This window comes from Aquarana catesbeiana, linkage group LG08, assembly GCF_042186555.1.
Source record: "Aquarana catesbeiana isolate 2022-GZ linkage group LG08, ASM4218655v1, whole genome shotgun sequence".
In the NCBI taxonomy this organism is placed as follows: Eukaryota; Metazoa; Chordata; class Amphibia; order Anura; family Ranidae; genus Aquarana; species Aquarana catesbeiana.
In genome coordinates, this window is record NC_133331.1 from 304,955,645 (window position 1) to 304,979,584 (window position 23,940).

Genomic DNA, 23,940 nt, shown 5'->3' on the forward strand with positions numbered 1-23,940 from the left:
TTGCTATATAATTTTATGTTATCACCATATCTAACGCTGCTGTTCACCCCTGTACATAATATACTCCTGACCACTACATTCTATACCCTGGGCAGTATATGATATACTCCTGACCACTACACTCTGTACCCTGGGCTGTATATGATATACTCCTGACCACTACACTCTATACCCTGGGCTGTATATGATATACTCCTGACCACCGCACTCTGTACCCTGGGCGGTATATGATATACTACTGACCACTACACTCTGTACCCTGGGCTGTATATGATATACTCCTGACCAATACACTCTGGGCTGTATATCATATACTCCTGACCACTACACTCTGTACCCTGGGCTGTAATGATATACTCCTGACCACTACACTCTATACCCTGGGCTGTATATGATATACTCCTGACCACCGCACTCTGTACCCTGGGCTGTATATGATATACTCCTGACCACTACACTCTGGGCTGTATATGATATACTCCTGACCACTACACCCTGTACCCTGGGCTGTATATAATATACTCCTGACCACTACATTCTATACCCTGAGCTGTATATGATATACTCCTGACCACTACACTCTGTACCCTGGGCTGTAAATGATATACTCCTGACCACTACATTCTATACCCTGGGCTGTATATGATATACTTCTGACCGCTGCACTCTGTACCCTGGGCTGTATATCATATACTCCTGACCACTACACTCTGTACCCTGGGCTGTATATGATATACTCCTGACCACTACACTCTGTACCCTGGGCTGTATATGATATACTCCTGATCGCTGCACTCTGTACCCTGGGCTGTATATGATATACTCCTGACCACTACACTCTGTACCCTGGGTTGTATATGATATACTCCTGACCACTGCACTCTGTACCCTGGGCTGTATATGATATACTCCTGACCACTGCACTCTGTACCCTGGGCTGTATATGATATACTCCTGACCACTACACTCTGTACCCTGGGCTGTATATGATATACTCCTGACCACTGCACTATGTATCCAGGAACGTATATAATATACTCCTGACCACTACACTCTGGATCATTATTTTGGGGTAACTCCAATCTGATGACCTGTAAAATATTTTAAACCATCGCCCATGAACAATGTTCGGGTATCGAAGATTGTCGAGATTGCACCGACACACACAATTGTTTTTGTTCAGCCATTTTTTTAATTATATTTTTACTTTTAACAAATTTTGCAGTCATAAAATCAGGAAATAGTAAAAGGTAGAAATCCAATTGGTCAGGAAAATTCCTTGTCCGGAATGTGGAGGCGGAGTCATTATTAATTTGTGTACAATACAATACACAACGTGTTACATTATTATAACAAAGTATTGTGATAAAAGATCACACCATAGAAAACAGGGGGAAAAGCAGAAAATAAACCCGATTATGAAGGTGACATTTGTGTACGAGGAACACCTTAACCATTACCGCAATTTTATTTTCCAGGGTCTGTGCTTTAAGAAAATAAATGTTTGGGTGGGGGTTTTAACAAATCTTCAGGCCCAAAATGTGCCTTTTAACATGTGTGCCAAAAAAAAGCAAAAACAACTCTGGCAGTGAAAGGGTTTATGTGAGCTAGATGGGATCACTCTCCTGTGGTCACACTCTAAACATTAGAGCTCCCCCTAGTGGCAGCCTGGTAATAACACTGCTAGGAGGTCTATTCATTAAGCTGCTACATACTTCCCATCTTTATATAAACGTCTCCTAAAATTTTAAGGTTCTATTCATAAGAAATTTGCATAGCAATTCACCCAATGTGTACAACACTCATAAGTACATGAGTATGATCTTGGATACTAGTGAGAAATCATGTCTGGAGAAGGGAACTAAGGAGTCTATTTACAGAAAATGTATTGGACGAGTGTGACAGGCATTCGCCCAACCATAGAAAATTCTGTCCATATTTATATTTAAACTTTATTTATTTTAAATTCATTTATAACAGTGATTTCCTATGATCAACAGCTCCATCTACTGGCCATAAGGTGGAATTAGTAGCGCAATACCGCATTGATGCCACTAGATGGAGCTGATTATCATAGAAAATCACTGTATGAAATAAAATACAACCAATATTCGTTAAGTTTGTAAAAAACAGACCTGTATATGTGTTTGCAAAAGTTTACACCACAAAATGTACTCAGCCAATGAGAGGTAAAGACTCCATTTTTATTTTCCTCCCGCTATCAATGGCCGACACGGTACAACACTTCATCTATGTCTTTGGTGATCTCTGATCTCCTTATCAACTGTTTCTTACATGATGAAGATCAGCCATGGAGTATATCTGAGGTGTATATCAGGGTGTGCTTCTTCCCCACATGTCCAGCAACATTCATATACAAGACATTTCCCACACTCAAGGCACTAATACACCTCGAGGGTTGTGTGGGACCCCTGATGTACAGGAAGACAGGACTTCACTGAGGAACAATTCCCTCACTCAGGACAGGAATATGGCTTCTCCCCCGTGTGCGATCTCTGATGTGTGTAAAGATTGGACTTCTGTGAAAAACATTTCCCGCACTCAGGACAGGAATATGGCTTCTCCCCCGTGTGCAATCTCTGATGTCTGTAAAGATTGGACTTTAGTGAAAAACATTTCCCACACTGAGGACAAGAATATGGCTTCTCATCCGCATGCACTTTCTGATGTCTGGAAAGACCAGATTTATCTAAAAAACATTTCCCGCACTCAGGACAAGAATATGGCTTCTCACCTGCATGCGCTCTCTGATGTCTGGAAAGACACGATTTAGCTAAAAAACATTTCCCGCACTCAGGACAGGAATATGGTATTTCCCCCGTGTGAGACCTCTGATGCTTAATAAATTCAGGTTTTTTTAAAAAACATTTCCCGCACTCAGAACAGGAATATGGCTTCTCACCTGTGTGCGATATCTGATGTTGATGAAGTGAGGACTTTTCTGAAAACCATTTCCCGCACTCAGGGCAGGAAAACGAATTCTCACCTGTGTGCGATCTCTTATGTCTGTGAAGAGATGACCTGTCTGAATAACATTTCCCGCACTCAGGACAGGAAAATGGCTTCTCCCCTGTGTGAGTCCTCAGATGTGCGACAAGCATTGATTTACGTACAAAGCATTTCCCGCACTCAGGACAGGAAATTGGCTTCTCCCCCGTGTGCAATCTCTGATGTCTGTAAAGATTGGATGTCTTTGAAAAACATTTCCCGCACTCAGGACAGGAATATGGCTTCTCCCCCGTGTGCGATCTCTGATGTTTGTTAAGAGAGGACTTGTCTGAAAAACATTTCCCGCACTCAGAGCAGGAAAATGGCTTCTCCCCCGTGTGAGATCTCTGATGTATGACAAGTTCTGATTTTTGGACAAAACATTTCCCGCACTCAGGACAGGAATATAGCTTCTCACCTGTGTGCAGTCTCTGATGAGATCTAAGAGTGGACTTTGCTAAAAAACATTTCCCACACTCTGAACAGCAAAAAGGCTTCTCCCCCGTGTGAGACCTTTGATGCGTGACAAGACGTGATTGATCTACAAAACATTTCCCGCACTCAGGGCAGGAATACGGCTCTTTCCCTGTGTGAGATCTTTCATGTGCGACAAGCCTTGATTTTTGTCCAAAGCATTTCCCGCACTCTGCACAGCAAAAAGGCTTCTCCCCCGTGTGAGACCTTTGATGGGTGACAAGATATGATTTATTTATAAAACCTTTCCCGCACTCAGGACAGGAATGTGACTTTTTCCCCGTGTGAGACTTTTGATGTGTGACAAGAGTTGATTTTTTCCCAAAGCATTTCCCGCACTCAGGACAGGAATACGGCTTCTCTCCTGTGTGCAATCTCTGATGGCTGATGAGATGGGATTTCCTGTAAAAACATTTCCCGCACTCAGGGCAGGAATACGGCTTTTCCCCCGTGTGAGATCTCTGATGTGTAATAAGATATGATTTGTATACAAAACATTTCCCACACTCAGAACAGGAATACAGATTTTCTCTCGTGTGCAATCTCTGATGACTGTTGAGATGGGATTTCTTGGAAAAACATTTCCCGCACTCAGGACAGGAAAGCGGCTGTTTCCCTGTGTGAGACAGTTGATGTGTGACAAGATTTGCTTTTTGTACAAAACCTTTCCCGCACTTAGGACAGGAATATGGCTTCTCACCTGTGTGAAATCTCTGATGTATGGAAAGTGTATACTTGTTTGAAAACCATTTCCCACACTCAGGGCAGGAATGCACTTTCTCTCCTGTGTGGGATCTTTTATGCATGTTAAGACGGCATTTCAAGCGGAAATGCTTCCCGCACTCATGACAGGAAAACCTCTTATCTGTTGGAAGTACGGCACCGTCCCGCACAGTCTGAGGTTCCTCAGGATAAGAGGAATACGATGGTCCGGCACCATCCCTCACAGTCTGAGGTTCCTCAGGATAAGAGGAATACGATGGTCCGGCCCCGTCCCTCACAGTCTGAGGTTCCTCAGGATAAGAGGAATACGATGGTCCGGCACCGTCCCTCACAGTCTGAGGTTCCTCAGGATAAGAGGAATACGATGGTCCGGCACCGTCCCGCACAGTCTGAGGTTCCTCAGGATAAGAGGAATACGATGGTCCGGCACCGTCCCGCACAGTCTGAGGTTCCTCAGGATAAGAGGAATACGATGGTCCGGCACCGTCCCGCACAGTCTGAGGTTCCTCAGGATAAGAGGAATACGATGGTCCGGCACCGTCCCGCACAGTCTGACGTTCCTCAGGATAAGAGGAATACGATGGTTCGGCACCGTCCCGCACAATCTGACGTTCCTCAGGATAAGAGGAATACGATGGTCCGGCACCGTCCCGCACAATCTGACGTTCCTCAGGATAAGAGGAATACGATGGTCCGGCACCGTCCCGCACAGTCTGACGTTCCTCAGGATAAGAGGAATACGATGGTCCGGCACTGTCCCGCACAGTCTGACGTTCCTCAGGATAAGAGGAATACGATGGTCCGGCCCCGTCCCTCACAGTCTGAGGTTCCTCAGGATAAGAGGAATACGATGGTCCGGCACCGTCCCGCACAGTCTGAGGTTCCTCAGGATAAGAGGAATACGATGGTCCGGCACTGTCCCGCACAGTCTGACGTTCCTCAGGATAAGAGGAATACGATGGTCCGGCACCATCCCTCACAGTCTGAGGTTCCTCAGGATAAGAGGAATACGATGGTCCGGCCCCGTCCCTCACAGTCTGAGGTTCCTCAGGATAAGAGGAATACGATGGTCCGGCACCGTCCCTCACAGTCTGAGGTTCCTCAGGATAAGAGGAATACGATGGTCCGGCACCGTCCCGCACAGTCTGAGGCTCCTCAGGATAAGAGGAATACGATGGTCCATCTACACTGTGTGGTGCCGGATGGACATTTGAGGTAGTCGGGTTTTCTCCTGGACTATACTGTGTGATGTCCTCATCTTCTACTTTACAGTCTGGAGACAAAGTGAGACAATCCTCTGAGGTTTTCCTCATCTCCCGTCCATCTACTAAAATAGAAAGAAAAATGTTATTACTAGACATGAGCCGATTGGTTCCCCTAAACCAGGACTCCGCCCACATCAGACAGCTTTGTCTCTGAGGATCTTACAATTCCCCCCTCAAGGTAACTAGTAAATGGGTCCTCTGATCTCCTACCGGATCATTTCTTTCCTATATTTTTGGGTAGCGCTACACTGACTTATCCCGCTTGTATCATTAGGTAGGTGGGGTGGAATCACTTATATGGTGTTAGCTTGCAACCCAGTTTGGTTATTTGGGTGACTGCACAGATTGTTTTTTGTGTTATTAACCAATGAGAACTGTCCTTTATAAAAGTGACAGTGATGAGGGGATTATAGGACGAGTGTCCCCACTCCCTCCATCACTTATTGCCACCTTCACGACCCAAGAAGTCCTGCACTTCCTTATTTAGTCCATGATTTGGTCATGAATAACAGCGGGGCTGAGCCCCACCAGAGGTCAGAGAGTGAGGATGGGGGGAGAACTACCAAGATGAAGACTGGACTGATCCTGAAGACCACCATCATTGGGTTATTGACTCCTCCCCCGTTATGACTTTCTTTTTAAGGTTCCAAAGTGTGAGGATGTTATCACATTATCATCATGTAAAAGTCTGTGCTCCAATCAAATCCTCAGATATAAAATGTCCAGCTGGTAGAAAATGGGCGTAACAAAAGAGAATACATATTATGTGTATATATACTGAAGCAGTGTGTAGAGGGGAGAGAGCAGAAGTTAGGACCAGGCCCGGACTGGCCATAGAGCGCACCGGGCATGTGCCCGGTGGGCAGGGGGTCGCCTGTCACGTCTTCCGACTCTCAGCTGTTTGTGCCGGCCCTGCACACCCGCCGCCGGCCTCTCTGCGGCCGACTCCACGGAGTGAGCCGCATGTCTCTCTGGCAGGGTCCCGGGTCCCCACTCTCATGGCAGAAGGGGTTAAAAGCGCCCGCTTAGCACTGCTTTCAAAGCGCTTTGAAAGCAGTGCCCATTCATTTCAATGGGCAGGGGTGGTGGAGGAGCGGTGTATACACCGCCCCAAAGGTGCTGCTTGCAGGACTTTTTTTCCTGTCCTGCAAGCGCACCGCCCCAGTGTGAAAGCCCTTGGGGTTGCTGGGGTAGCAGAAAAGGCAGCTTACAGGCGCTATTTTTAGCTCAAAAATGCCTCAGTGTGAAAGGGGTCTTACACAACGTGACTGATGCTGAACAAAGGTAGAAGGACCCCTTTCACACCTAGACCGCCCTGCCAGACCCGGATGCAAGGCCTGCCATAGCACAGCTGAATTCCCTAAGAGACTTTCACCTCAACATCCTCTCTGCAACCTCTAGCAGACTCCGGGTGATCTTCTGCACAAACCCTCCAAACCCTGCTGGCAACCTGTGTTTCTTTGGGCACTTTACCACCTGTACCACCTTCAGGGGTATACTGCACTTAGCCGCAAGGGGAGCCTCTCTCAGCACTTTGGCCTTGGATCAGGTATGTGACAATAGTGCAGGGGTCAGGAGTATGTAATGTACAACATAGATTATATAGTGCAGGGGTCAGGAGTATGTAATGTACAACATAGAGTATATAGTGCAGGGGTGAGGAGTATGTAATGTACAGCATAGATTATATAGTGCAGGGCTCAGGAGTATGTAATGTACATCATAGATTATATAGTGCAGGGCTCAGGAGTATGTAATGTACATCATAGATTATATAGTGCAGGGGTCAGGAGTATGTAATGTACAACATAGATTATATAGTGCAGGGGTCAGGAGTATGTAATGTACATCATAGATTATATAGTGCACGGGTCAAGACCAGGGATGGGCCGAACACCCCCCCCACAAATAGCGGAAATGTTTTAACCCAAACAGTGAACCACATTGAAGTCTATGGGAGTCGAACAGGAAAAAAGTGCCCGTTTTGAAGGCTTCTATGCAAGTAGTTGGCCATAAAAGGGGTATGGGGGTCTGGGTACTGCCCTGGGGGACATATATTAATAAACAAAAACATTTTTAAAAATTATAGTTTTTTTTCAGGAGCAGTGATTTTAATGAAGCTTAAAAGCGGAGTTCCACCCACATAAAAGTCAGCAGCTACATAAAGTGTAGCTGCTGAATTTTAATAATCGGACACGATCCACGGTCCAGCGATGCGGGCGAACGAAGCCCCGCTCCTCTCCCCCGGCATTTTGACTGTGGGCACACTGCGCATGTGATTGGCCGGGCAATTTTCTGGGACGTGTCCCAGAAGACTGCAGGGAGGGAGGGGGGAGAGGTGAACTTCCTTATGGCGCCGCAGAGCCCCAAGAGGAAGTGGGAGCTGGATGCCTCTAAAAAGAGGGTATCCTCCCCCCCCCCCAAAAAAAAAAATGACATGCCAAATGTGGCATGTCGGGGGGTCACCTTCACTTAAAGTGGAAGTTCCTTTTTTGGGTGGAGCTCCGCTTTACAGTGGAACAATGAAAATGAAAAATTCCTTTAAATATCGTGCCTGGGGGGGTCCCCTTAATGTGCCTGTAAAGTGGCGCATTTAAAGCATATACAGAACATGCTACAGCAAAACTGACGTTTCTAAAGAAAAAAATCCCTTTTAAAATGACTCGTGGTTACAATTGCCGCACCCGGCTATTAAAAAACAAAGAAAAAAAGGCCAAATAAAAAAAAAAAAAAAAGCAGTGGGGTCCCCCCAAAATCCATACCAGACCCTTATCCTAGCATGCAGCCTGGCAGGTCCAGAAAAGGAGGGGGGGGGAGATCGAGCGACCCCTCCCCCTCCTGAACCACCCCAAAGCCCCCCACCCCAAAGCACTTTGTGATGTCACATGACATTAGAATTGGTGGGGCACCAGGAGACATAACCAGGTGGCCCTACCCCTTGCCTTTATAAGAGCTGTCAAAGTGAAGAGAGCGCATAATGCGGGTAGCCTATTTTACGGGTCCGTCGGGCAGTGTAATTGACGGTGGATTTACATCGCGGGACACTTTAATTTTTTAATAAAGGATTTCTCAAAAATTGTCTCTTGTGGTTTTTACTTTTTGACACTCTTTTGGTGAATGTGTAGGGGTACAATGTACCCGATACCCATTCGCATAGGGGGGGCCCCCTTGTTAAAGAGGGGTTCCAGATTCCGATAGGCCCCCCACCCGCAGACCCCGACAACCACAGCCTAGGGTTGTCGGGAAGAGGCTCTTGTCTCCATTAACATGGGGACAAGGTGCTTTGGGGTGGGGGGGGTGCAGAGTCCCCCATGGCCCAAAGCACCCACCCCCCCCATGTTGAGGGCATGTGGCCTGGTATGGTTCAGGAGGGGGGGGGCCCTCGCTCATCTCCTCCTTCTCTGACCTGCCGGGCTGCATGCTCAGATAAGGGCCTGGTATAGATTTTGGGGGGACCACATGGCGCTTTTTTAAAAAATGTTGACGTGGGGTTCCCCTTAAAATTCATACCAGACCCGAAGGGCCTGGTATGGACTGGGGGGGGACCCCATGTGCTTTTTCTCTTTATTTTTTTACTGGCATTTTTTTTTTTATATTCAGCTGTCAGCGGGGAAACTCATTGACAGCTAATGACTCATTGGTTGTTAAGGACGTGGCGGCCCCGTTCCTTAACAACCAGCTTACACTGCGCCCTGATTAGGCAAAATGTTGCCCAATCAGGGCACAGAATGTACTGTGCAGCGCTCATTGCATTGCTCAGTGCATTGCAGGGTTTTCTTTGGGGCGAACACCCTGCAAATTTGGGTGTTCGGCACACGGCCTAACAGGCAAATGTTCAGCTCGAACTCATGCTCAGGCTGAACCATTCACCCATCCCTAGTCAAGACTATGTAATGTACAAAATAGAGCAGGGGGCAGGAGTATGTAATGTACAACATAGATTATATAGTTGTTGGGTCCGGAGCATGTAGTGTACAACAGAGTATATAGAGCAGGGGTCAGGAGTATGTAATGTACAACACAGATTATATAGTTAATGGGTCATGACTCTGAGTATGATCACGTCAGATGGTGACTGTAATGAAAGGAATGTCTGGATGGCTGCACACCAAACTGAGATCCAAACGCCTTTATTCACATAAAACCATGAGGAACATGAGGAGCACTACATGTACAAGCAAGGGAGACACAGCTTACATGTTTCGCACACGAATTGTGCTTTATCATCAGACGGTGACCGTAGCCATGTAATTAAGAGACGCTTGCTTCTTGGAAGGAAAGCAATGTCAAACCTAGACAACATTATAAAAAGCAGAGACATCACCCTACCGACAAAGTGCCGTATAGTCGAAGCTATGGTATTCCCAGTAGTACCCTATGGCTGTGAAAGTTGGACAATAAGGAAGATTGAACGCCGAAGAACTGATGCTTTTGAACTATAGTGCTGGAGAAGACTCTTAAAAGTCCCTTGGGCGACAGGATCAAACCAGTCAATCTTGAAGGAAATCAACCCTGAATTTTGACTGGAAAGACAGATCCTGAAGCTGTAACTCGAATACTTTGGTCACCTAATGCGAAGAGAGGACTCATTTGAAAAGACCCTGGGATGCTGGGAATCATGGAAGGAAAAAGGAGAAGAGGACAACAGAAAACAAGATGGATAGATAGCATCATAGAAACAATGAACATGAAGTTAAGCAAGCTCCAGGAGGCAGTGGAGAACAGAAAAGCCTTGCGCGCTATGGTCCATGAGATCACAAAGAGTTGGACACGACTAAATGACTGAACAACAAGTGCAGGGGTCAGAACTATGTAATGTACACCATAGCGTATATTTTGAAGGTGTTAGAACTATGTAAAGCGCAATATAAATTATACAGTGAATGTATTTACTATTAATGACCCACCTGTGCTGATCTCTGTAGGAGTGTCCTCCTCTATAAATGTCCTCGTTATTCCATCCTCCTCCATAGACTGCTGATCATCCCTCACAAATGTCTCTTCTTCTTCTTCTGCTTTACTCTCCAATTTTATATCTATCAGATCTTCACCCTAAACCAAGAGAAGGATAGAAACATAAAATGTAATATTGTGACATCACATATAGAAAAGATCCACACATCATCTCACAAGACCATGTCCCAGATGTTCTATTTAACCAACCTTGTAATGGTGGGGGATGGTGTGATTTTCATGAGTGGAATCCCGGGAATACAGAGGACCACCCTCTCCCATAGACTGCTGAGCTCCACTCATTGACATCTCTTCTTCTTCCTCTTTAATCTCAGCTTTGATTTCTTTAAGTTCCTCATCCTAAATCCCAAAGATGATAGAATATATGTGTAAAACGAAACAAGAGATTACATAGAAGAATGTCCTCTCATACCTTAGAATTCTGTTCTAGTTGCTCAGTCCCACCTACCTGATGATGGTGAGGGATGGTGTGACCTTCCTGTGTGGAATCCCAGAAATACAGAGGACGGGGACATCTCTCTGGTGGGTTCCCATTACTGGATCCATCTGTAGGAAACGCACACACAGACTGAATACATTGTTTCTATGTGTTTATCAGATGATGGGGGATCTAGGTGGACCCTCCGTACTGCTCTCTCCTTTACAATAAAGTCTCCTCTTACCTGGTGATGTGAGGGGCGGCTGATTCTCCATCATGACGTCCTTGTAGAGATCCTTGTGTCCTTCTAAATACTCCCACTCCTCCATGGAGAAATAGACAGTGACATCCTGACACCTTATAGGAACCTGACACACACAATGATACAGTCACCATCCAGACACATCCCTTGTCTGTTACTGGATAATGTCCCAGAATTCCCGGCAACGCTCACCTCTCCTGTCAGTAAGTCTATCATCATCTTGGTGACTTCTAGAATCTTCTGCATGTTGTGTCTCTCGGGTTTTAGGGAGTCACATGGAGGCACTGTGATGGTCATAGGATCACCTGACTTCAGAAGAGGAAAACTCTGTATTGAGAAACCAATAGGAATATCAAATTAGAATCCCAGAATTCTCCTCACCTCTCCGGCCAGATCTGTTTTATTAATAGAGATAAGAGTGATGTCATGTGACCTCCCAGAATCCTCCTCACCTCTCCGGTCAGGTCTGTGTTTTATTAATAGAGATAAGAGTGATGTCATGTGACCTCCCAGAATCCTCCTCACCTCTCCGGTCAGCAAGTAGATGATCTCCAGGGTGAAGTTTAGTATCTTCTCAGTCATGTGACTCCGGTCCTCCTCCATCCTCATTGGTGCCATCATTTGATCTATACAGGTCTCCTTGTAGACGGATAACTTTGGGAAATGAAAGTATGAATTATATGGGTGGTATTGGTCACACTATAATAGGATGTGAGGGGGGTAATAGGAGGATTGCTGTACATTTAACAAGTATTGCCCCCATGTGAACACATTTAGTTTGAACTATTTAGTGTTTGTTACACTTTCGAGGTCCCGGGACCCTCTTGACCTGCTGAATCAGAAATTCCCTTTTCTCTGTTAGGTTTTGTTTCTGAACTGGTTTTGATTAGTTTTAGATCTACAGACAAGGAATGATAAATACGATCCTTCTTCTGTCTTCTTGTTTTGCTCTGAGGTCAACGTAGGGTCATCATGATGTCCTGGAAGGGGAATTTGCTGACTTTTGGCCAGAGTTCTGGACTAATCCAGATAATTGTCTGAACTCCGAAAGCAAGGCTCCAATCTCTGGCAGCCTGCTGACTGATAGGAGTGATGTCACTGTCACTCTCTGCAGTAAGAGAAGGGATTGGATTGGAGAGCAGGAGGATGATATTGGTGAAGTAGAGGGCTATGAGCAGTGGCGGAACTTGCACTTGCAACCGGGCCCTGGGCCCCAGCAGGGTTGCTGGCAGGAGGGCTCTGAGCTGAACGATTCTCTCTCATACAGCCAAGAGCCTGCACTGACAGTTCTTCCTCCCCCCAGAACTCCCTTCCATCCGAGCCCTGGGCTTCCAGTTCTGCGAGGGCATACATGGACATCCTCCAAGAACCCTGCCTCCCGCATTCAGCTGCTGGGCTTCACACTTCCTGCATTGCACACAGGAGGAGGGAGGCAGGAGAAGAAGGAGCAAATCTACTCTCTTCTCTCCCATCCATGCGAAGGAGGAGGGAGGGGGAAGAAACTGTCAGTGAAGGCTCTGGGCTGTATGAGAGAGATGCTCTTAGCTCAGAGTCCTGCTGAGGAGGCACTGATGAACACTGATAGGTGGCACTGATGGGCACTGATAGGCAACATTGATGAGCACTGATAGCAAAGGTAATGCCGCTCTTCAAGCCCTGCGGATCATGGCAAGAATGATCTTCCACCCTTGATGAAAGCCAGGTGCAGACTGTGCGCAAGTCTAAATGAATAAGAAAATCCCGGACTGCTGCACTCTGAAAACGATCATCTTTATTCCATCATAAAAACCAACACGAGTCATCGAATACAGTCAGGAGATAGCAATAGCTAACGCGTTTCACATGCAACAATGCTTACTCATAGACAGCTAATCATTTTCAGAGTGCAGCAGTCCGGGATTTTCTTGTTCATTTAGATGAGCACTGAGCGGCAGCATTGAGGAGCATTGATAGCCGGCATTGATAGGTGGCATTGATAAGCACTGATGGGGCTACAGTAATGATCAGTGCCCTGATAATCAGTGTAAACAATGTACTGACAGTCTTTCAGGTTCTCCTTTCCTCACACAGACACAGTGTGGGAGGAAAGGACTGCCGATAACCAGCAAGTCTGTTTACATGTGATCAGCTGATAACATGGTAAAGGGCTGCTGTGATTGTCCCTTTACCGTGATCAGCAGTGTCCAAAGGACACAGCAGTCACAGAGTGTGCCAGATGCACGCCCCAGGGGGCACAAGGGAGGCAGGGTTCTGAGAGGATGTCCATGGATGCCCTCCCTGAACTAGAAGCCCGGGGCTCAGATGGAAGAAGGGGGGGTCTGGGGGGCCCTTCAAGGTTTCTTTCTTCTGAAGGTTTTAGCAGGGTTAATTTCGTCAACGAAAGCATTTTCATCAAAGTTTTCATCAGCAGCATTTTTACAGTGATGAAAACACGCTGAAAAGTACAGCACCTTTTCATCCACTGACAAAAACTATGATGAAAATCAGATCCGTCTTTGTTAATGAATGAAAATGGTCCGAAAATGTGAGGCAGGGAAGTTTACCTTCGTGAACTAACTTTCCGTTTTTTCACGGAGCTCCGCCTGCTTCTGCAATCCGCTCCCAGCAAGCAAGCGCACCGTGACCAGATGACTGCCAGAGACCTCAGCGTGACAGTGAGAGCAGCACTGTGCATTACAGCCAGGCTGAGGCCTCCAGAACCCCGACTCCCGATGAGAAGACTGTGCCACCAGGTGCCCAGAGCAAAGCAGACTGTGAGTGTACAATTACAGCAGGCCTGAGGCCTCCCGTCCCCTCAGACCACCGTCCGTCCAGAGCACTGTGTGTGCAACTGTGCATTACAGGCCTCCTCTGACCACTGGCAGTGGCATCCAGGGCATTGTGCATTACAGGCCATCCCTCACACCTGCTGAGACCACCATCCCTGTGTAGCATTACAACAGGCCTCCTCTGACCACCACCGGCATCCAGGGCATCCCTCAGACCAGCATCCAGCACTGTGCAACATTACAGGCCTCCTCAGACCAACCAGAGTGGCTAAGTCTGTATTTGTGAGTTTGTTCAAACCATAAATAATAACATGATATTAGGTGTTTTTTTTTTTACTCCAGAAATGTATAATGCGTTTTGAAATTCTAGAGAAATGCTTAAATAATGCATTATTTAATTAAACACATTAGATTTTAGTTGACGAAAATATAGGACGTTTTACTCGACTAAAATGTACTGGCAATTTAGTCGACTAAATACGACTAAAACAGTTGCAGAAGACTAAAATGAGACTGAAACTAAAATGCCATTTTAGACCTAAGACTAAGACTTAAAAGGAAAATTTACTGCCAAAATTAACACTGGGTTCTAGTTATGCCTCTGGTTGGGGGGTAGGGATTTTGTTCTTATCTCTCCAATGGCAGCCCAGTGTGGGTAGGAGGAGGACAGCAGGGGGTGAGGGGTTTGTTCTCTTAGTTGCCAAGTATACTGTAGTATCCAGGACCTTGTACAGAGTGGCGGTGGGCTCCTGGTGTTCTGGATTCCAGTACCAGACTCTGACACAGTCTATGTCATGGGAAGGTATTGGGCGGCTCCTTCAGACCCACAACACGGCCTGCTAAGTGAGTCTGGGAAAACAGATCCTCTAACAACGAGTGTGTACCCAGGGTGAAGGACTTCCCTTCTTCATTCCACTTGGTGTCCTGGAACATATTACTTGACCAGTAACATGGGAAGAAGGTGAAGGGTGCCTTCATTTCCTGGCAGGAGTTCTATAAGGAGGTCCAAAAACCAAGAGCCCCCACCCTAGAGGCCCCCTGAGCCCTACAGCCTCCTCTTCTTTCAGATCCTGGAAGCCTGACTAACCCCTCGGAGTCCTTCAGAATCACCATCATCTCAGAGGCCCCCGGAGTCTTTAGCCCTATTACCCCCTCACAGCCTCTCAGCTCCTCTACGTCCCTCAGAATTTTCCTCCCTCTGACACCAATGATGGAACATGTTCTTCATGGCAGGCCAGGAAATGTTTTCTTCCTCCTGACCAGCAATGTACGGGGGTCTATGCTCCATACTCCTGACCCCGGCACTCCATCGTGTTTGGGTGCATATTGTAATGGTTGCCCATTTGCTGCCTGTGTAGTGTAATAATTGCCCTTGTCCATTTATTGTCAGTGCTGTTTGTTTCGAGGGCCATGACTATGGAGGAAGAGGACGGACATGACGGGGGGTTACTGGGTGTAAATAGAAAATAATATCTTATTACCTTCTCTACTGCCAGTTCCAGCAACGCCTCCTTTTTGCTTCGTGCCACATGGAACTTCCTGTCTCTACCCGACATCACTTCCTGTCTTCCATAGAGACTTCCTGTCTAGGTAGAAGTCCACCATCTTGTGGAGCTCAGAGGAACTGCAGCCCAGAGAAACGTCTCGTAGTGCGAACACGGCCTTGTGCTGTGCGTGTATGTACTGTATATCCTTATAGATGGGGTCATCTCCACTCCCGCCAAGGGGGATCGAAATATATTACTATATTCGGTTGATAGCTGAAGGCAGTATAGGCCTCCCTGAAGAGATGAGTTTTCAGGGATCACCTAAAAGTGGACAGAGTAGGAAATAACCGGACAGATTGGGGTAGTGAGTTCCAGAGGATGGGAGAGGCTCTGGAGATGTTATTGTTGTGCATTGGGCAATGCGAAGCCACTGGAGGGATTGGTGGAGAGGTGTGGCGGACACTGAACGGTTGGTAAGGTGGATGAGTCTGGCAGCGGCATTCATGATAGACTCAAGAGGGAATAGCTTGTGGGGAGGTAGGCCAATGAGGAGGGAGTTCAAGTTTTTTTGAGAAATAAACAGTTTCTATATAGCGGCACGGGGCAATTTTCTTTGTAGTACACACTATGCATATAATTTTTGGGGTCTTCTATACTGGCACACTGATATGTGGGGTCCTCTATACTGACACACCGATATGTGGGGTCCCTCTATACTGGCACACTGATATGTGGGGTCTTCTATACTGACACACCGATATGTGGGGTCCTCTATACTGACACACTGATATGTGGGGTCCCTCTATACTGACATACTGATATGTGGGGTCCTCTATACTGACACACCGATATGTGGGGTCCTCTATACTGACACACTGATATGTGGGGTCCTCTATACTGACACACTGATATGTGGGGTCCTCTATACTGACACACCGATATGTGGGGTCCTCTATACTGACACACTGATATGTGGGGTCCTCTATACTGACACATCGATATGTGGGGTCCTCTATACTGACACACCGATATGTGGGGTCCTCTATACTGACACACTGATATGTGGGGTCCTCTATACTGACACACCGATATGTGGGGTCCTCTATACTGACACACTGATATGTGGGGTCCTTTATACTGACACACTAATATGTGGGGTCCTCTATACTAACACACTGATATGTGGGGTCCTCTATACTGACACACCGATATGTGGGGTCCTCTATACTGACACACTGATATGTGGGGTCCCTCTATACTGACACACTGATATGTGGGGTCCTCTATACTGACACACCGATATGTGGGGTCCTCTATACTGACACACTGATATGTGGGGTCCTCTATACTGACACACTATGTGGGGTCCACTATTATGACACACTATGTGGGGTCCTCTATACTGACAGACTGATATGTGGGGTCCTCTATACTGACTCACTGATATGTGGGGTCCTCTATACTGACACACTGATATGTGGGGTCCTCTATACTGACACACCGATATGTGGGGTCCTCTATACTGACACACACTGATATGTGGGGTCCTCTATACTGACACACTGATATGTGGGGTCCTCTATACTGACACACTGATATGTGGGGTCCTCTATACTGACACACCGATATGTGGGGTCCTTTATACTGACACACTGATATGTGGGGTCCTCTATATTGACACACCGATATGTGGGGTCCTCTATACTGACACACTGATATGTGGGGTCCTCTATACTGACACACTGATATGGGGGGTCCTCTATACTGACACACTGATATGTGGGGTCCTCTATACTGACACACTGATATGTGGGGTCCTCTATACTGACACACTGATATGTGGGGTCCTCTATACTGACACACTAATATGTGGGGTCCTCTATACTGACACACTGATATGTGGGGTCCTCTATACTGACACACTGATATGTGGGGTCCTCTATACTGACACACTGATATGTGGGGTCCTCTATACTGACACACTGATATGTGGGGTCCTCTATACTGACACACTGATATGTGGGGTCCTCTATACTGACACACTGATATGTGGGGTCCTCTATACTGACACACTATGTGGGGTCCTCTGTTATGACACACTATGTGGGGTCCTCTATACTGACACACTAATGTGTGATGTACATGATGTTTTCACCCTACACTAATGCTTCAACAAAGTGACTGGGTGGGCCAAGGGACCTTGGATCATGCTGGTACTGGACAAAGGAAGCATTTACGGCGGACATAATCCTGTTGAGAATGGGGGTCCGTGACATTGGTTGGCAGCAGTGGGATTGTGCTTCATTGCTGTGAACATATCCAAACCACCACCTGGATCCAAGGTCCGGATAGCAGGAGAGGAGAGCTATAGCTACCAGGTGCCCTGGAAGAGGAATTCCAAAGGTGGTTGCGAGAGATGCGGATACAGCACAGGGGACCAGTATCAGTGCAGGTCCTGCTGGGATGATTCTGTGCGCCGGCAACTCTGGAAGAAAGCTCTAGCTCACGAGCAGCGTCACCAAGGAAAAAATCTCCCCTCCATCCATGTAAGGTACTGGTCTCAGTATGGAGTGCGAGTGCTGTTATTGGGGGAACAACTGAACCAGGAGTGGACAGCTGAGTTAAGAAGGCTGATCTGGGCAGAGATGCAGTTGGACGAGAGCTACAGAGCCCTCCGCTGGTATGTTGCCCAAATGTTCCGGCAGACAGCGGATGGCAGCTCCACGGAATGCTTTGACTATGGCGGCCTGGGACTACTGTACTTGAGGCTGAGCACGAACCCTGGCTTTGGGAGTGATCTGGAGTGGCATTTGGAGGGAATCAAGGAGAATATAGACCAGAGTCTGAATGTCTTGGAAGTGCTTTGGGCACAGGGGGATTTGGAGTTTCTGACCGTTCCAGGAATGGGAGCTGGAGATCGCCCACAGACAGCTGCTAGACTCTGTTCAGCAGCAGGGCGGGACTCCCTTTGCCTGGGACTATCCAGAAGTACCAGCCGACTTTCCTGAAATCACAGCTGAAGTGTCGGAAATGGGGCAGAGTAACAGTGCTTTGCTCACCTCCAGCTATGGAAGCAGAGCTCTTATGGCAGATTCAGCAAGTTTTAACTCATCTGGGCGAACCTGTTTTTGCACAGGATGAGCTTGGATGGAGGGTTACGTTTGTCCAGTAGCCGGATAAGGGTACGGGAGATGGAGCAGCTGGCTCATCTTCCCATTTGTAGTTCAAGGGCTTGGGAGAAGAGGAAGCCATCCTCATTCCCCAGCCACAGATCACAGAAAGTATGGATGTAATCGATAGTATTGAAAGAATGTAAAATTTACTGAAATTGAAACTGAAGTGCTAACAACAGGGCAGAGCTCTGCTAGCTGCTGCCCAGCACCAGTAACATTTTCTTCGTTCTATTGGCAGGAGATGGTGAACATCTATCCCCAGACACCAGTTCCAGAGACTGGGGATTTAATAGACTTTTCTGCTGAGGAAGAACAACCTGGTGAGCCTCCAGCAGAAGAGCTGGCATCAGGGCCAAACATCACTGAGCTCTGCCCAGCACCAGCACCAGCACCAGCTGCTTCAACCTTCCTGAGAGAAGAGGCAGCCGGCCTTTCTCCCACAACACTGACAGGGACATGGGATTTCCTACCAGCAGCATCTGTGGAGTTACAAGAAACCTCTCTAGCTGAAGCGCTGACAACCGGACAGAGGGTTCAAGACCTCTGCCCAACACCTGGGTCAGTTCCAGGGGTCCATGGTGAGAAAGTGACAGTCACTCCCTAACAGTTAGCCGGAGTGGATGATGTGGGGCCCTGAGCTGAAGCGCTAACAGGACAGAATGCTACTGGCCTTTGCACACAACAATCAACTCTGTAGGAGCTCCAGGGAGAGAATGCAACTGGCATTGAACAACTGCAGCTTGAGATGATATCGGTGAATGGGACTGCGATCTCCACTGACAGCAACCCAGCAGAAGGGCTGGCAACAGGGCAAACTGCTGCTGGCCTCTGCCCTCAACTAACAGAAGATTGAGTTCCTGTGAAAGTGGATGGGGCTTCGGTCTCCACTGACACAACCCCAGAAAATGGTGCTGCACTGAGACAGGAGGATGTCAGCCATGTTTTGCAAGCACTGGGGGATTTTCATCTACCAAAAGTGGATGGTACTTCAGTCTCCACTTGTATACCCCAGGGTTGCTGGGCTGTTGGCCCAGATCCCCAACAGCATGACGGAGTGAGCCCAGTCACCCTATCTTCTCTCCAGCGGCTGAAAAGATTCCAGGGAGAAGGGACAGTCCATGCTTCTCCCCAGCAGCGTGTATGTTTCACGAGAGAGGCAGAGGTTGGCTGCGTCTGTTTGGGACAATGTGTTTGGGGTACTGTGTGGGTACAGGCATTGGGGGACTGGAACCACGGACTAACTTTGAAGTCAACTCGTTTGGGGTCTCCTTTTGTGTTAGTCTCCTGCTGAAAGAGCAGATGCGTGACGGGAGTCACTTTGGGCAGGGGGGCTTGTGGAACCCAGCTTACCTTGGAGAGCTCTGGAATTTCCTTGTCCAGCCCCCCGACCCCTCCTATGTGTAAGTCACCCTGTGTCTATTAGGGGCACAGGGTGACCGAGAACCCCAGTCTGATCTGCACTAGTCAGACTCACTGTACCACCACACTGGAATATTGTGATATATACGGTATATATATACTGTATATATATATATATATATATATATACATTTATATATATACACATTTATATATATAGAAAAAAAGTCCAAGAGGTGTTGCTGCACTTAAAAACTTCTTTGCTTTATTTCACAATATCTTCAGGAGAGATTTACAAAGCAAGTATAGTCCTTTCAAGCAATATCAAAGGCAACAAATGCCTACACAGTTTCAGACATGAGTAGATTCAGATATGGATGGATAGATTACGTTTCGGGCTATTAAGCTTACGCCCTTCCTGAGATCCATTGAAGCACATTTATATATATATATATATATATATAGAAAAAACACATGGAACGATGCTTGATGCCAAAAAGTGTCCTTTTACTGAAAAATCAATCCATTAATTGTTTCAAAATACAAGCAAGCCACTGTACAGTTCCGAGCACAACTCGCTCTTCGTCAGGCTTTTCAGGCTGTGTGTGAAAGGCTAAACCACACTGTGTTCCTTTATCCACACCCAGTCTGATACACACCTGTGTCACATAATTAATTATCCTATACAAAACACCTAAAACCTTTCCAATTTTAACCCTATTAAATAAACCTACTACCCTAAAACCATCCTAAATTCCCCAATAGGGGATAATCTACAAGATAGGTTCATCATATTACATCTCAAATATCCTCATCATATCACTTATGAACCAATAATATTATCTCATTTAATTAGCTCGGTGTTTTGTAAATATTTCTCATAAATATACATATGTTGCTATTTCTATACATGTCTCAAGTTTCTTCATGGATTCCAGTTGATATTCTGCTATCTAGTATTTCCAACGGGAGCCTTTTGTGATCAATCTAGAGAAAATATAACATATTCAAAAATAGTCATACCTCTAATCAATCTTGTACTATAAATTTTTAAACAAACAGAAACAAATCATAGTCCCTGTTCATACCATCAGGGTACAGGGACTGTAATTTGTTGATCCACCAAACTTCACGTCTTTTTAGTTTCAAAATCCTATCACCCCCTCTTTTGTCATGGGGAATCTCTTCTAAAACCATAAAGCGTAGATCTGTGTCTTTGTGGCCCATTTCTGAGAAGTGACGCGATACAGGTAAACTTGATTGAGGATGTCTAATTGTACTACGGTGTTGTGCGATACGGTCTTTAATTTTTTGGGTGGTTTCCCCCACGTAAAGGAGATTACAGGGGCATGTGAGAATGTAAATTACATACGATGACTGACAGGTGTAAAAACCGTTAATGATTATTTTCTTATTAGTCCTAGGATGAGAAAAATTATTCCCTTTGATAACTAAATTGCATTGAATGCAATTGAGACAGGGGTAACAGCCTTTTCTTTTACTGCCAAGAAAGGTCATCTTTTTCTCATCCTGCCTCTCTGGTTTAAATTCGGATCGCACTAAGAGGTCGCGCAAGGTTTTATTGCGCCGGTATGCCTTCATCGGAGTTAACTGAAACTCCTCTATATGAGGATAGGATCGTTTCAATATCGTCCAATGTTTTCTTAATACATTAAAGATCCTCTCGCTATAACTGTTAAACTGGAAGACAAATGGAATTCGAGGTTTGTCAACTGAGTATCTTTTCCTATTGGGAATCTCAATAGGATTCAAAATCTTATTTAATTCGTGTCGGATTATGTTTTCTGGGTAGCCCCGCTCCTTAAATTTGCAGCACATTTCATCTAATCTTTCATTTTTAACTGTAGTATCACTCACTATTCGCGTCACTCTGAGAAGCTGGCTTCTGATAATAGAACTAAAGACATGAGGGGGATGATAGCTGTCATATCTCAATAGCTGATTCCTATCTGTAGGTTTCGTGTATATGTCAGTTTCAATCCGTCCCTGTTTTATATATGCCCGTATATCTAGAAAGGGGACCGAGTCTCCACCAATATGAATCTTAAACTGGATCTCTGGTGAAATACTATTGATCATCTCATCAAACATTTTGAGTGATTCAATGTTGCCCCGCCATATGACAAAAATGTCATCTATATAACGCCACCAGGTGGCGCAATGTTCCCGAAACAGATCATTCACAAAAATATGTTTTTGCTCAAAATCATGCATAAATGAACAGGCATATGGCGGGGCAACATTAGAACCCATGGCTACCCCCGTCAATTGCACATAGTACCGGTCCTTAAAGAGAAAATAGTTATTATACAAAATCAATCTAAACAATTTCTCAAAAAAAATGATCTGAGCTTCTGAGTACTCCTGACATTTCCTAATTAGGCTTAGCGCTGCCTCAATGCCAGCCACATGAGGAATCGATGTATATAGACTTGTTACATCCCAAGTGACAAGGATATATTCATTCTGGATTTGTGGTAAGTCCCTGATTTTGGTCAGAAAGTCACCAGAGTCCTTGATGTAAGATGGGGTGGCCTTAACCAAGGGTGATAGTACTTTATCCAGTAACTTGGCCGTGGGTACAAAAATTGAATCCCTCCCCGATACAATCGGGCGTCCCGGTGGGGAATGTTTGTCCTTATGGATCTTGGGGAGTATATACAAGACCGGAATGCGGGTATGTGTTGGTAACAAAAATTCGCATAAATCGTGTGAAATTAATCCTTCTTTAAATGCCGGTTTCACAATACTCTCCAAGATCTTTCTAATACTCCATGTGGGATCTGATTGTAGAGGTTTGTATACTGTGTCGTCATCCAATTGTCGCCTGATCTCATTCTCATAAGCCTGGGGGTCCATAATGACTACCGAACCCCCTTTATCAGCAGGTTTGCAAATAATGTCATTCCGTTTGGTTAATTCCCGTAATGTCACTCTTTCATGAGGGGACAGATTGTTAGGTACATGGTCTTTAAAGTCCACTTGTTTCAACAAACGTTTCACATCTCGGGTAACCTCCTGTACAAACATCTCAACAGGGACATAAGTGGTAGGGGGGACGGATTTAGATTTCATTACCAGTCCTAGACTTTTACTGCTTAGTCTCCCTTCAGGTATGTCATTATGAACAAATGGTTTGTGAAGAAAATGGACCTTCCATCTAATATTACGAAATAGGCGATACAGATCTTGATCTAACTGAAATGGATCTAGGTGACTTTTAGGACAGTAAGATAAACCACGGTTAAAAAGTCCTACCTCATCCGGTGAAAGGACCCGCCTGGAGATATTATGAACTAGGTCTCCCTTGGTCGGCCGCGGTTGCCTCGTGTATTGCGATATCATCCCGATCAAATTTACTGCGTTTTCTAGTCTCCAATTCACAACGATACTTGTTAATACTTTCATCGGCCATCTCCTTACATTTATTAAACTCTTCCAGAGACATCGCAGTACGCAATTCTGATTCAATCTTGGTGAGTTGTTCCGACAATGAAGCCAATTCCTTATGTATGAATGAGATGGTCAAAGTCATTAAATCAAATGAACATTTGTTGAGAATTTGCATAAATGTACTCTTGAACTCATCATTATCGCTGAATAGGGTCGGGGCCAAACGTACCCTCAGACCTCTGGGGATTCGTTGTACTCGATGGTATTCGGCCAAGGTTAGCCCGTGCAATTCCAGAGAAGTATGTTTCCTTCTTAATTTCTCCCATGTACGAGAGTTGTAGACCGGGGTATTACCCGTTAGAAAATTTCTGGATCCTGAGATCTGAGACATGATCTGTGTGGTCTCTTCTTGGGTGTATGAAAATGTAGCTCCATTAGTATCCATCACAACTGAAGGTAACTTACTCACTGGGAGTGTAATAAATGAACATCAGGTGGGTTACCCTCTTATCTTGAAGTCCTTGTTCAATCAAAGCACCGTCAGGGTGGACTCCCAAAACTCCACCATAAATGATAGAAAAAACACATGGAACGATGCTTGATGCCAAAAAGTG

The 23,940-nt window shown here is 45.9% G+C and overlaps 1 protein-coding gene across 1 annotated transcript; it reads right to left on the bottom strand.

The window, feature by feature from the left end:
• Positions 1 to 1,169: 1,169 nt before the first annotated feature.
• On the bottom strand, positions 1,170 to 15,476 carry LOC141105045 (uncharacterized). Its single transcript, XM_073594839.1, has 8 exons — positions 15,375 to 15,476; positions 11,651 to 11,779; positions 11,318 to 11,452; positions 11,108 to 11,231; positions 10,894 to 10,991; positions 10,635 to 10,784; positions 10,379 to 10,523; positions 1,170 to 5,533 (listed from the first exon to the last, which is right to left on the bottom strand). Exons 1-8 carry the CDS (start codon positions 15,447 to 15,449, stop codon positions 2,475 to 2,477), a joined length of 3,915 nt encoding a protein of 1,304 aa, XP_073450940.1. The 5' UTR covers positions 15,450 to 15,476; the 3' UTR covers positions 1,170 to 2,474.
• Between the last annotated feature and the right edge of the window lie 8,464 nt (positions 15,477 to 23,940).